This window comes from Biomphalaria glabrata, chromosome 1, assembly GCF_947242115.1.
Source record: "Biomphalaria glabrata chromosome 1, xgBioGlab47.1, whole genome shotgun sequence".
NCBI classification, from domain to species: domain Eukaryota; kingdom Metazoa; phylum Mollusca; class Gastropoda; family Planorbidae; genus Biomphalaria; species Biomphalaria glabrata.
In genome coordinates, this window is record NC_074711.1 from 65,938,598 (window position 1) to 65,951,386 (window position 12,789).

At 36.2% G+C, this 12,789-nt stretch overlaps 2 protein-coding genes across 2 annotated transcripts in view; both read left to right on the forward strand.

Annotated features, from left to right (window-relative positions):
- The first annotated feature begins 427 nt into the window (after window positions 1–427).
- Window positions 428–12,789, forward strand: part of LOC106058624 (insulin gene enhancer protein isl-1-like) — a 131,028-nt gene continuing 118,666 nt past the window's right edge. Inside the window, exon 1 of the mRNA XM_056008673.1 lies at window positions 428–941. The gene's annotated coding sequence lies outside the window, so the exon portion shown is untranslated. The remainder of the gene's footprint in view (window positions 942–12,789) is intronic.
- LOC129925807 (uncharacterized) lies at window positions 3,562–4,023 on the forward strand. Its single transcript, XM_056026520.1, has one exon. The coding sequence runs from the start codon at window positions 3,562–3,564 to the stop codon at window positions 4,021–4,023; it is 462 nt and encodes a 153-aa protein (XP_055882495.1).

Consider the following 12,789-nt stretch of genomic DNA (forward strand, 5'->3'; position numbering starts at 1 on the left):
CGCCAGTGTTTGGTAACAGGTCTCAATGGATGCTCTCTCTTAACTGAAGATCAATCTATGTCCTTCAGTCTGTATTACAGTATATATCCCCAAGTACTTACCTAATGAATGAATTTTAAAAAAAAGGTCAACAAACGCAGAAAAAGGAATGTCAGTTCTCTGACACCATAGTGTAACGGAACTGAAAGGGCGTTGCACTTTGATAAAAGGGAAGATGGGGCTGATTTGGTTAGGGGAGGGGATCTCCCACACCAGACGCATTATCTATATTAATATTGCAAACACTCAACTCCCTCTAAATAACAAATGTCATTCCCATGTACCCCCTCGTACAACCCGTCCACCCTCCCATGTATGGACTGTTTTTCAATTTACCTTAATAGAGTGGCACAGGGAATAACTCCACATTGTGTACGAGGATGGTCACTGGGGCAGGAACTTGTGTTGTGTTTTTCCCGATTCGCATTTTTAGTTACTGTTGATTCATTGCAGTTACATTTGGAAAGTATCGCAAGATTTCAGGATGGCCATTCTCTTATTAGACAAGAACTTTATTTGGTGTCCGTTGTCTAAATTGTACGTTTCTTTTTTACAGTTAAATTTCCAAATAATAATAATAATAGTAATTGTGAAATAAAATATAGAATCTGCATATAATTTAAATTTAAATACCTCCGAAAGGTCACGTCTGCTAAGGATCCGTGTTTGCTAATATTTTTATTATGTTATCAAAACAAATATTGTAGTGACATATTTCAGTTTCAAAAATTGTGTAAATAGGCTAGTTGATTTGCGTCTACAATTTGTGTTTGAATGGCGAATTCTTATTGGAGTATGAAATGGTAAACAGGCATCACGTGATTATGGTACCGGAAATGATTCGACACTATTAAACTGGAAACGTCTAGACTACAAAGCTTTCAATGATGACCATGAAACAGGTGAGAGTTGGCGTGCACGCGCTGCTTCTGAGAGTAATAAAAATAATAAGTACGAAAATTCACTGAAACAATAAATGTGTGTGTGTGTGTGCGTTTGGGTGGGAGACTAAAAAGAAATAATATCTAGCAGACGATTTTAGGATCAAGAAAAATGATCATTCTGTTTGTTTCTATTTCTTGGAGCTCTTCTTTCCCCCACCCTATGTATTCACTAACACATGAAACTGCAGGTGATATATATAACACTATTAAAACTTTGTGATGTTGCTATGTTGCTTTTTGGGTGCATATTACTAAATTTCACAAATCTCTCTCTCTCTCTCTCTTATATACTTTCGAAATAAATCCTCTCCCAACCAACAGTTGAAGCGTCAACTGTGTGGAAAAGAGAATTTTTTTAAGAGCTTTGGGAACTTAATCGCGTCTTTGATGTGAGAGTTTTATCTCGCAGAGAAATGTGTCTGTGTTTATTTGTGACAATTGTATATGTATTTATATGTGAGCATTTTATCGTTGTGTGCATTTATCTATGAGTATTGTTTCTGTATTTATTTGTGAAAGATTTATATGTGAGAAGTTTATCTTAAGATGATAATCCAGTGTTTCTCAAAATGTGAGGCCCCTAGGGGAGCAGAGACTCTCTCAAGGGGGCACGACGTCTCGACCAAAAAAAAAAAGTGGGAGAGGGTGTCTGGCCGCGAAAAAAGTTTTTTTGTTTTTGATTGTAGTTATCGATCCATGTAAAATATTAGTAAAATGACCTCATTATCAATGTTTTAAAAACTAAAAAAATGTAAGGAAGGATCGTCGTTTTAAAATAAAATATCAACCATTTTCGAGAGAGGCAATAATATTGGCTCAAAACAATTTGAAGAAGGCGTCTCAAAACATCTCGGCTTATGTGATTCTTCTGGACTCTCTAGGCTCTGAATGATCGAATTTCTTTGGACTAAAAAGCCTCGTTATAATGACAACCTTTGTGCGAAAATAAAAAGATCCGCGACAGAGACTTCTGACTTAACAGGATCTTAAAAACGATCCCGCTCCTTACAGACGTCCGTGTGCTATTTATGTACCTCGAATGTCCCTCACAAAATATTATTTGCTGGCGCTGCCTTTTTATTATAAGACTTAATTTGACCCTCGACTTTTTAAAAATACTAGAGGATAAAATAGTGCGCTTTGAAAGAAAACACATTAGTGGCCTTTATGACATTCTATTTTCTTACGGGAAAAAGGCTTTTTGTTTTTTAAGACACCAGGAGAAAGAATTTCTAAAGATGAGAACTCGTAATACGTTTGGAACCGTGAACCCTTGGAGTGGAAACATGCTGAATTTCCAATTCTATCTCCAGGAAGAATTTCTTCTAGCATCCAAAAGACTTAAAAATAATGTAGGTAACACTATTTCCGAAAAATACAACGGGCTTGCTTGAGCCAAATTTCAATGATTAAATTTGGCTTCTAAACACGTGTTAAACTAATTGCAAGAAAAACTGCAGTCTGAAAATAGTGTTAGAATTATAACTTTTAAGTCTTTTTCTTTCTCATTACATTCTTAAAATCCTCCCGAACAGCACTGTGGGAGCCTACATCGCTACTCTAGGAACACGGCTGTTAATGGGGGCAGGGCCGGTCTTAAGCCAGTGGGCCCCGCGCTTTCATAGGCCCCGCGCTAATTATATGTGTAATTGCATAATGGTGCAAAATATACGAAAAAGTCGTGGAGATTATTATTCAAATCTCCTGAAAATAGACAAAATTGTAATTTTGGGGTGTCATTCAATATGGAAAATACAAATCTTACGCGAAAAAACAAAAGCATTGTCAGCTTTCATATTTAAATAAAAATATCATAATAGGGCGAATTTTAACCAAAACCGTAAGTTGCAATACTTTATTTACATTAATAGTCACAGGCATATAAAAGTAGACCAAAATCTATCTCAATCTCATAAAAAAAAATCAAAATCGATATATTTTTTTTATTTTTATTAGATCTAGAGACCTACATCTAGAATTACAATGAATATGTTATATAGGTCAGATCTAGAGACAGGTTCACTGGCGGATCCAGAACTTTGGAGTTGGGGGGGGGGGGCGATTTTTTTCCAAACCCTAACCCTAACGCCCAGTAAACCCTAACCCTATGCATAAACGTGCGTACAGCATATATATATATTCGATATATGAGAATAAAATAAGACTTTTTCAATCTTCGGTGAAAAAAAAACAGAAAAAAAACAGTCATGTTGAGGCCTTTCTCTTGCAAGCTTGGGGGTCTGGGAAAGCACTGTTAGTTTCCTCAGTGGGGTTCGGGGCGAAGCCCCGACACCCAAAACCGTTTTCTTGCATTTTTCACTGCAGAAACGCATTCTCCTGACATCTACAGCTCATTACTTATTAGTAGGGTTCGGTGCGAAGCCCCGACGCAAAAAAGCGTTTTCTTGCATTCTTCACTGCAGAAACGCATTCTCCTGACATCTACATATTATTATTCATCATTGAGGTTCGGGGCGAAGCCTCAACGCTTAAAGTGTTTTTTTGGCATTCTTCACTGCAGTAACGCAGTAAATTTTTCAAAGACTAGTTGCGATTGTACAATTTCCAGCGGAGCGCAATGTCACTTGTGTTATGGAATGACCTGCTCTTCCAAGTCCATTTACTTTTAGTGAGTAAAGAACTGCAAGGTGAAACAGTAGATTTGAGCACTGCAATGGACTCGTACAACAACTTGATGACTTGGCTAAAGAAACTGAGAGTTTATAGGTTTGTTCAGATTCTTGTGACAGCAAAGGAATTGGCTGAAAACATGGAAGTAGTTGCAATCTTTCCAGCCAAACGTCAACGGAAAAGGCAGTATGATAAACCTGTGGAAAACTTCACACCTGGAAATGCTGAAGATGACTACATGATAAATTGCTTCAACAGAATTGTGGACATTGCAATTCAATCCTTGCAGCCGAGATTTGAACAGCTGAAATCAAACCACAATCTTTTTGGATTTTTAGTCAGCTTCAAGAGCCTTCAGCTTGAGGACATTCAACAGACCAGTCAGCAGATATATGTGGGCGAGAATTAGCAGTTGAAATGGAATTTTTAAGGCATATTCTACCAAATACCACCAAACCCCTGTAGAGATGTTAGCTTATTTGTCCACTAATGAAAGATACAGTGCTTTTCCAAACTACTTTGTTGCACTCAGAATATTTTAGCTATACCAGTAACTGTGGCATCTGGTGAAAGAATCTTCTCGCGCCTTAAACTAATCAAGAATTACTTAAGGTCAACAATTCACGAAAAGAGATTGAACAAGTTGACAATTCATGCTATTGAGCGTGATCTATGTAGGAAACAGAATTTTGATGATATACTGTATCATGGGCGTAGCCGGGGGGGGGGGGTTCTTGGGGTTCAACCCCCCCCCCCGAAATGAAATCCCCCCCCCCCTTCGTGGGGGGGGGGGGGAACGGAATTAAGTGACTGATTTTTGCTTTAATTCTGTTTATTTTAGGTGAGATTTTAATACTAAATCATCACTTACCACAGCACAGCCGATGGGGTTTTGAGTTAAAAACCCTGTACCAGGGGGTTTTGAGTTTAAACTCCCCTACCAGGGGGTTTTGAGATTTTAAAAAACCCTAGCAGGGAGTTTTGAGATGCAAATACCTCTACCAGGGGGGTTTTGAGTTTAAAACCCCCTACCAGGGGCTTTGAGTTTAAAACCCCCTACAGGGGGTTTTGAGTTTTAAACCCCCTACCAGAGGTTTTTGCAGTTAAATCCCCCTCTTCTATAAAACAAAACCAAAAAAATGCAAACAGCAATACCCAAATTCCAACAGCACAATTAAGGAAGATTTTGATTTTAAAACCCTCTCCAAAATTTACGATAAACCCCTCTTCAATATAAAAAAGCAAATTACTCGTTCAAAATTTTATGAGCGTAGCCAAAGGGGTTTTGAGTTTAACCCCCCCTCCTCCAGTTGGGGTTTGAAGCTAAAAAGTACCTCTTCAATATAAAAAAAAAAGCAAATTACAAACTATAAAATCTATGAGCGTAGTCAAACGGGTTTTGAGTTTAAATCCCCTCCTCCAGATGGCTTTTTCTTTAAAGTTAAAAACCCTTCCAGATGGTTTTGAGTTTAAAATTCCCCTACAGAGCGTTTAGAGTTGAAAACCTTTCTCTTCAATATTATTTTAAAGCAAACTACAGTCACCAAATTCTATGATCGTAGCTAAATGGGGTTTTGAATTAAAACTCCAGAGATTTTTTAGTTTAACCCCTCAGCAGATGATTTGACGAAAAAACTTTCCTTTTCGATATAAAATCTAAAGCGAAATACAGGCATGTAATTCCAAAAGCGTAGTCAAGAAAGGTTACACATTTCTACCAGTGGCTTGGGCTCCATTAAAAAAGTGTGAATAGTCTTCTGCCGAAATTGAAAAACATTAAATGTGGCTCAACAAAGATGGCTAAGACAGATTTTAGGAGTCAGTCATAGAGATCGGGTCTAAATCAAAGAAATCATATGCCGAACTGGGAGTCGAATCCTTAGTAAGGTTGTGACAGAGCGTCGCATGAGGTTTTGCTGGACATGTTCTTCGACAAAATGAATTACGCAAAATAAGAGTTGCGGAAACAGCTTTCCGGAAAATGCGCCGAACGGCGTGAGAGGGTCTAAGTCAGTAAGAATAGCACATTAGCTTTTTGAAATAAAACTTTTTAATAGCAAGATAATGCACTGTAGATACCTCAGAATATGCATTTTGTTGGCTTTCAATACCAGAAATAGTGCTCGGCGGCGGGGCTTTGCCCCGCGCTGGGAAGGCGCTGCGAGCTCCCCCAGACCCCCTTGCTAGCAAGGGCGGGGAGTCTACAATAAACAATAAACGTCTTCCGAAAGGGTCAGAATGTAATAAAGATTAATTATGTACACACACACACATATAATTTTTTTCCGCGGGGGGGGGGGGGGGGGGCATCCCCCCCAAAACCCTTCCCGAAAAAAAATCCTGGCTACGCCCATGTACTGTATGACTTCGCTTCACGCAATGCTCGTAAAGTAAAGTTAATTTGATCGTGAATAAAATGTAAAGACGAATTGGTAATAGTTTAGATGCCCAGATACCTTTACTGACCACCATGTTGTTTTTAAGCATATTTATCTCCCTTATCTATATTAAACTTTCCTTAACTTTTTTAAAAGAGATTTTTGTTCTTATGCTGTCAACTTATGAATTTTTAAGTGTATTTACTGAAATGAAGGTCTAAAAAAATGTAAATAATAAATTGATGAAGTTGTTTCTTCTTTTTTTCAATAATTTTTTTTTAAAGAGAGTTTTTTGTTCTTATGCTATCATTTTAAATGAATTTTAATATTAGATCTAATAGCTGATAGAAAGAAAGACAAAACAGCAACAGAAAAAGAGTAGGCAAGTAATTCAAGGGAGATAGTCTAGTATTAAGCCCATAGACATAAATAAATATAGACTGGCCCAAGGAAGTAACTTCATGTAACTTGTATTCGGATTTCCGAATTATGAAAAATTGCATGATCTTCATTCTTAGAGATTAAACAAAACTACACTGCCTCCTTATTTACAATATATATATATATATAGGTGTGTGGCTGAAATAGATATGAATACTTAACTTTTATACTGCTCATAAATGCTGTATAATAAAGTACACAAAATTGCAAGTCACAAATTTTCGTTTCATAAAACTCTTTAATCGGCCAGTCTATATTTATTTATGTCTATGATTAAGCCTTAAAACCAAAATGGCGTATTTCCAATGATAATATATGGTAATAAGAAATAAAACTTAAAAATATATATTCTAAAAACTATTTATCTCCGAGGAAATCAAATTACATATTTGTAATCTGCATTTTTTTCAGCATATTCTTAAAATATAAGAGAAACCTGATTTAGCGTTTCTAGTCACGTAAACTAATACCGACGAATTTATTTTCTTATAAAAGCCTTTATTTTAACATTATCCTTATCCCTACCCAGACTAGGCCCCGCGAAACCCGTCCTGCTAGGACCGGCCCTGAATGGGGGCGTGATTGAAATTTCTGTTATCTGGGCGGCGCCAACAGGAAAAGTTTGAGAAACACTGTGTTGATCTGTCAGATGTTTATGTGAGAGAGGTTTAACTTTGAGGTGCTATATGTATGAGGTTATTGTGTGAGATATTGTGTATGCTAGATCTGTTGTCAGGGACATTGTTAAATATCGAGCTAAATTCCGTACATTCAGCAAGATTCAAATTCCAAACCCTTGTATCGAAGTCTCAATCGATCATTGATCTCTTGGTAACTCTGCGTATTGTTTATGTGAATACTAAAATTAACACAATCATTTTTGCCTGTCTCGATAAGACATTGTAAAACTGGCAGCCTTAGATTCTGTTCAATCTTCAGAACTCCTTCTCTCACCTTACCGAGGTGACTTTAATAGTTCATTCTTTACCGAGGAGACTTTAATAGTTCATTCTTTACCGAGGAGACTTTAATAGTTCATTCTTTACCGAGGAGACTTTAATAGTTCATTCTTTACTGAGGTGACTTTAGTAGTTCATTCTTTACCGAGGAGACTTTAATAGTTCATTCTTTACCGAGGTGACTTTAATAGTTCATTCTTTACCGAGGTGACTTTAGTAGTTCATTCTTTACCGAGGTGACTTTAATAGTTCATTCTTTACCGAGGTGACTTTAATAGTTCATTCTTTACCGAGGAAACTTTAATAGTTCATTCTTTACCGAGGTGACTTTAGTAGTTCATTCTTTACCGAGGTGACTTTAATAGTTCATTCTTTACCGAGGTGACTTTAGTAGTTCATTCTTTCCAGGAGACTTTGTGATCTTTTCCTTCAACTGAGTATTAGAGTTCAAGAGAAAAAAGAGATGACGCTAAATGATAAGAGAGAAATATAGATAGATAGATAGATAGATAGATAGATAGATAGATAGATAGATAGATAGATAGATAGATAGATAAAGTGAGAGAGAGAGAGAAAGAGAGAACAAAAAGTGGAACTCATGGTGTAGTGTGAATCTATTTGCTCCTTGTGTGATCAGATTATCTCTAATCCACAAAGCTTTTAATTTTTTAAATACCATAATAAAAAAGGAACAAGTGAATGTCTGTGTGTTAACATAAGTGTGTATTTGTGTGTGTGTGTGTGTGAGAGAGAGAGAGAGAGAGAGAGAGAGAGAGAGAGAGAGAGAGAGAGAGAGAGAGAGTTCTTCTCAATCCTCTTCTTCCCAAGCCCTACGGTTTAAAATTCTAGCGGACTTTGAATAGCCCCAAGCTTTAGGCTTGGAGTTGTCCTCTGAGAATTAAAACCTTTTCCACGTGGCTACAGCGTATTTTATTATTATCTTTTTAAAGATGATTTGAACCACTGACACGAAGTTTCCCTTGTTACGTACATTGATTTTTTGTTCTTGTAGCCTCCCTTTTTCTTTCAGTCTATCACTTCCTTCTCCCTCTCCCCTCCCCCCCCCTTTTTTTTTCGCCTCGATAAACTCCCTTGTTGAAACTTTGCTTCCCCAAACATGCAAAATTGATGTTTCTACGCCCTGATCGTCTGGCCAAAGGTTTTATCACATTTTGACTTGGGTTGATGTTTTCATTTTCATTGTTGGTGTTGTTTGGTCTTTTAACCGATGTTAATATAGGTGTTTTATGTTGTTACTGTTATTTTTTCTTATGGGTTCAAATGTTAGATAGGTATTTTATGTGGTAACAGGTCAGGTGTTATTTGTGTTAATATGCTTTGCCTAGGTGGTTATGGGATTAAATAGGTGTTTTATGTTGTACTGTTCTTGTTTATGTGTTAAAATGTTGGTTTGATATTTTATGTGGTATCATGTCAGGTATGAGTTATGTGTGTTTGTGTGTTACATAGGTGTTTATAGTATTGTGTTAAATATGTATTTTATATGTCATTATGCTATAGATCTTATGTTAATATGCTAGATAAGCGTTTTTACATGGTACTATGTTATTTATTATGTGGTAAAATGTTGGATGTATATTTTATATGGTAATTTGTTTGAGAGGTATTTTATATGGTAAAATGTTGGATAGGTGTTCTATGTGTTAATGTGTCTCAGGGATGTTTATGGTAATATTTTCCATATAGGTGTTCTATGTGGTTATAGTTTTCATTGCCGTGGCACGTGACCTGCTTATCAACAAAATATTACTTTCTAGTATTATTATCATTTTTTTGTAACAATATGTTGGTAATGTTTGTATGTAACACTATGTTGGTAATATTGCATGTGAAGATGTGTTTGTCATGTTTTACTCCACTCCTAGAAAAAAAAGTCAACATCAAGCTACAAGGTTATCATGGTGGCCTGTCCTCTGTGTTCGCCAACAGATGGCGCCTCTATTGTGTCTCTGGAAGTCCTATGTATCCATGAAATAGTCTGTGTACACAGTCACAGAAACTTGATATGTTTGTTTTAAAACGAATCATTTCATAAATACGATTGTTGGTCTCCTACTGAACAAAGGAAATCAACGATCGATTGAAAGTGCTGAGAATATGTTGTGGTGTTACCAGATTGAATTCTTTGAGTTTTCCAAAGCGCCAACGTGACATAAATTTTTTTTTAAAACAATAGATATAAAACAATGTTGTATTTTTTCCCCTAGTAATGCCCAGGTAGCTGCAGTATCTCACAACATACAGTTTGAGAACATCTGGTCTACTGAGCTCATTAGAGCCAATAAGAGCCAATCGTGTGATACAGTCAATCGTGTCAGGGAGTATTTCTGACACCAATTAATGTGTCGAGTATTTCTGTCACAGTTTGTGATCATTAACAAGTTTTTCTTTGCTACAAAACATGTTGATCATTAAATTGAGAAATGAAATTTATTTTACCCTAAGAGATATTGGGAAAAGGGGGAGCTGTGGCAGGGACATATTAAGTAGCCATTGCTGGCCATGTTGTTTTATTTTTCTTTTAATACAGGCCTAGTTCATTCTTTTCTACTTAGAAAGTTTTTAAAAGAATTTAAAATGCGGTCTCAATGTCTAAATGTCTCAATGTCTAAATGTCAAAGTATAAAGACAAAATGTTAAAAAAAATACATAAAGAGAGTATGCACTATGTCCAATAACAATGCATTATGTCCAATAACAATGCACTATGTCCAATAAGTATGCACTATGTCCAATAAGTATGCACTATGTCCAATAAGTATGCACTATGTCCAAAAAGTATGCACTATGTCCAATAACAATGCACTATGTCCAATAAGTATGCACTATGTCCAATAAGTATGCCCTATATCCAATAAGTATGCACTAATGACCAATGTAAAGAATTAGAACTGAGACATTTAGATTTACTGTCTCGGGAAATGTACATTTCGATAACCAGAAGGAAACATTTCGTCTGTCATATAGTTCCGGTACACACTGAGGAGATTTGTTAACAGTCGAGAGTAACGTACATGTAAGTAGAACTTCATTGTCACGTGCTGACATGATCCCAGCGCAGGATTGAATCTGATCATTGAATGGAGCCTCGTCTTGCAGATGCCGTGTGGCTTTGTGTTCTGTACTTCCTTGTCTATGGACTGTTTTGTGAATTGAATCAATACATCTCGTTACGAAAGCAGTTGATATGGTGTCATGACACAAGACGCCTAGAAGTTGAGTTGAATCGGGTTTTTCCTAAGTGACATGACGAGTAATTAAAAAGTAGGATTACGAACTAGAGAGAGTAACGGACTAGACGCCTTAGAGGACGACACGACTGTGCCCTTTTGTTTATTCATTCAATTGTTTGAAGTTATCAGCCTGAGTTATTAAGTATATTCATTGTTCAATCTGTTGTTGTGTCTTCAACGAACTCGCATGCAATATCAACATCTAGAATCTAGAATTATCAACAAACAGACCATCAACAATTGATACCTCTCCAGTAAAGTACGATCCATCATTCCAAGGGGTGATATTTCTATTCAGCAGATTTAGTTTAGCTGGGCGTGGAACAATGGGGATTGTACTTATCGAGACGTGTCCTTCAATGTCAAACTGTTTGTTGCCTCCCCTGTACAGAATATGTAGACCTTAAGAAGAACTGAATACATGTAATTATTATTTTGTTTGATACCGACAAGGGAAATTAATCCTTCAGAATTCACATAAATGGCTATGTCACGGATGAATGTGTGTATGTATGTATAATCTATTTTTACACTCTGCGCGAATGACCGGAAGTGTGTTTGTTGTCAGCGAGTGGTCCGACAAAGTCCAGCTTGTGTGAGATGTCGTAAAGCTGATGAAAGTGTGTATGTGTTTGGTCGAGTGTGACTTGTTTATGTATAACTACAGCTGAACCAGGGACACCTGGAGACGTATCCAGACCTAAGGTAGTTTGTACCAAGTTATAAGTAGATAGAGTTATATAATAGGAAAGCTGTAACAGGCTACATTTTGTAGGGTTTAGTACCCTTCAATAAGAGCTAATGTTTTTTTTTCTTCCACACGCATTCTCCGATCAAGTTGATACTTAAGGAACTTTTTATTGCTTCTAACAAAACATGAATAGTTTAAAAGGATCACCAATTATTCAATTAATTATTGGTAATTAATTTTTTTTAAATATCAAATAATGGAACTAATTTATACATTATTGATAGATATAGTTTTAATGGAGAATTCCTTTCCCTTTCATAAGCTTTATTTTTTAAAAAGATTTTTGTATTTTGCTTCTTTTTTAGTTAGCAACAGTAATCAGTCAATTTGACTTTTTTTTTTTTACTCTCTATTTATTTCGAAATCTCTGACAATCTTCTTTATTTCCTTTTCTTGCGTTCCATTACATCGTCACCGCATTTCTTTTTCTTTGTTCTGGTAAATCTCTTAAATACCAAAGAATCCACCAAGAGGAGAATATTGTGATTATTCTTTAGTAGGACAATCTGCAGCATACCTAGTGCTACAGGTATTTACAACTCTAGCTTAGACTTAGATCCTTCTGCGCTGTTCGGCACGCTGTCACTGTCAAGATCTAGCATTGGCAATGTCTGAAGCCTCTTCCCCCAAGCTGCATTAAACTTTCAACAAACATTCTTATTAGAAAAAGACATTAACCAACCAGTCGATGACCTCTGGAATTTCATTAAAAACCATCTTAAAAGCATTATAGAAAATCTTATACCAACTAAATACACATCAAACAAAATAAATAAATGCTGGTTTAATAATAAACTAAAGAAGCTTTGTAAACAGAAGGAAAACCTATATAGAAAATTTAAAGAAACTAATGCAGAAAGAGTTTACAAAAAGTATATAAAAATTAAACACTTAACCCAAAAAGTAAGCAGACAGCTGCAGAGTGAATACATAAACAATGTAATATCTAAAGATAACAACAAAAACCTATGGTCATACATTAAGTCTAAGAAAATGGAAACAACAGGCGTAGCGCCATTAAAAGATGAACATAACATAATACATAATGATAATGAAACTAAAGCAAACATTCTAAACAAATACTTTGCATCAGCATTCTCAGCCCCAGGAGACAAAGACATATTACTGAATTTGAACCAAGTAGACAACATAGAAGATATAGTAGTACAAGAAAATGGAATTCAAAAACTATTAGCCAACACCAAACCAAATAAAGCTTCTGGACCTGATGGTATTCCAGCTAGATTACTCAAAGAACTAAGTAATGAGCTAGCCCCAGTGTTCAAAATACTCTTTCAGGCTTCACTTAACCAGGGCAGCGTACCAAAGGACTGGAAAGAAGCTAATGTCACCCCCCTATTTAAAAAAGGAGAAAAATCTGACCCAGGAAAC

Coding starts and splice junctions, on each gene's coding strand:
- LOC129925807 (XM_056026520.1), top strand. CDS start 3,562: ATGTCACTTGTGTTATGGAATGACCTGCTCTTCCAAGTCCATTTACTT.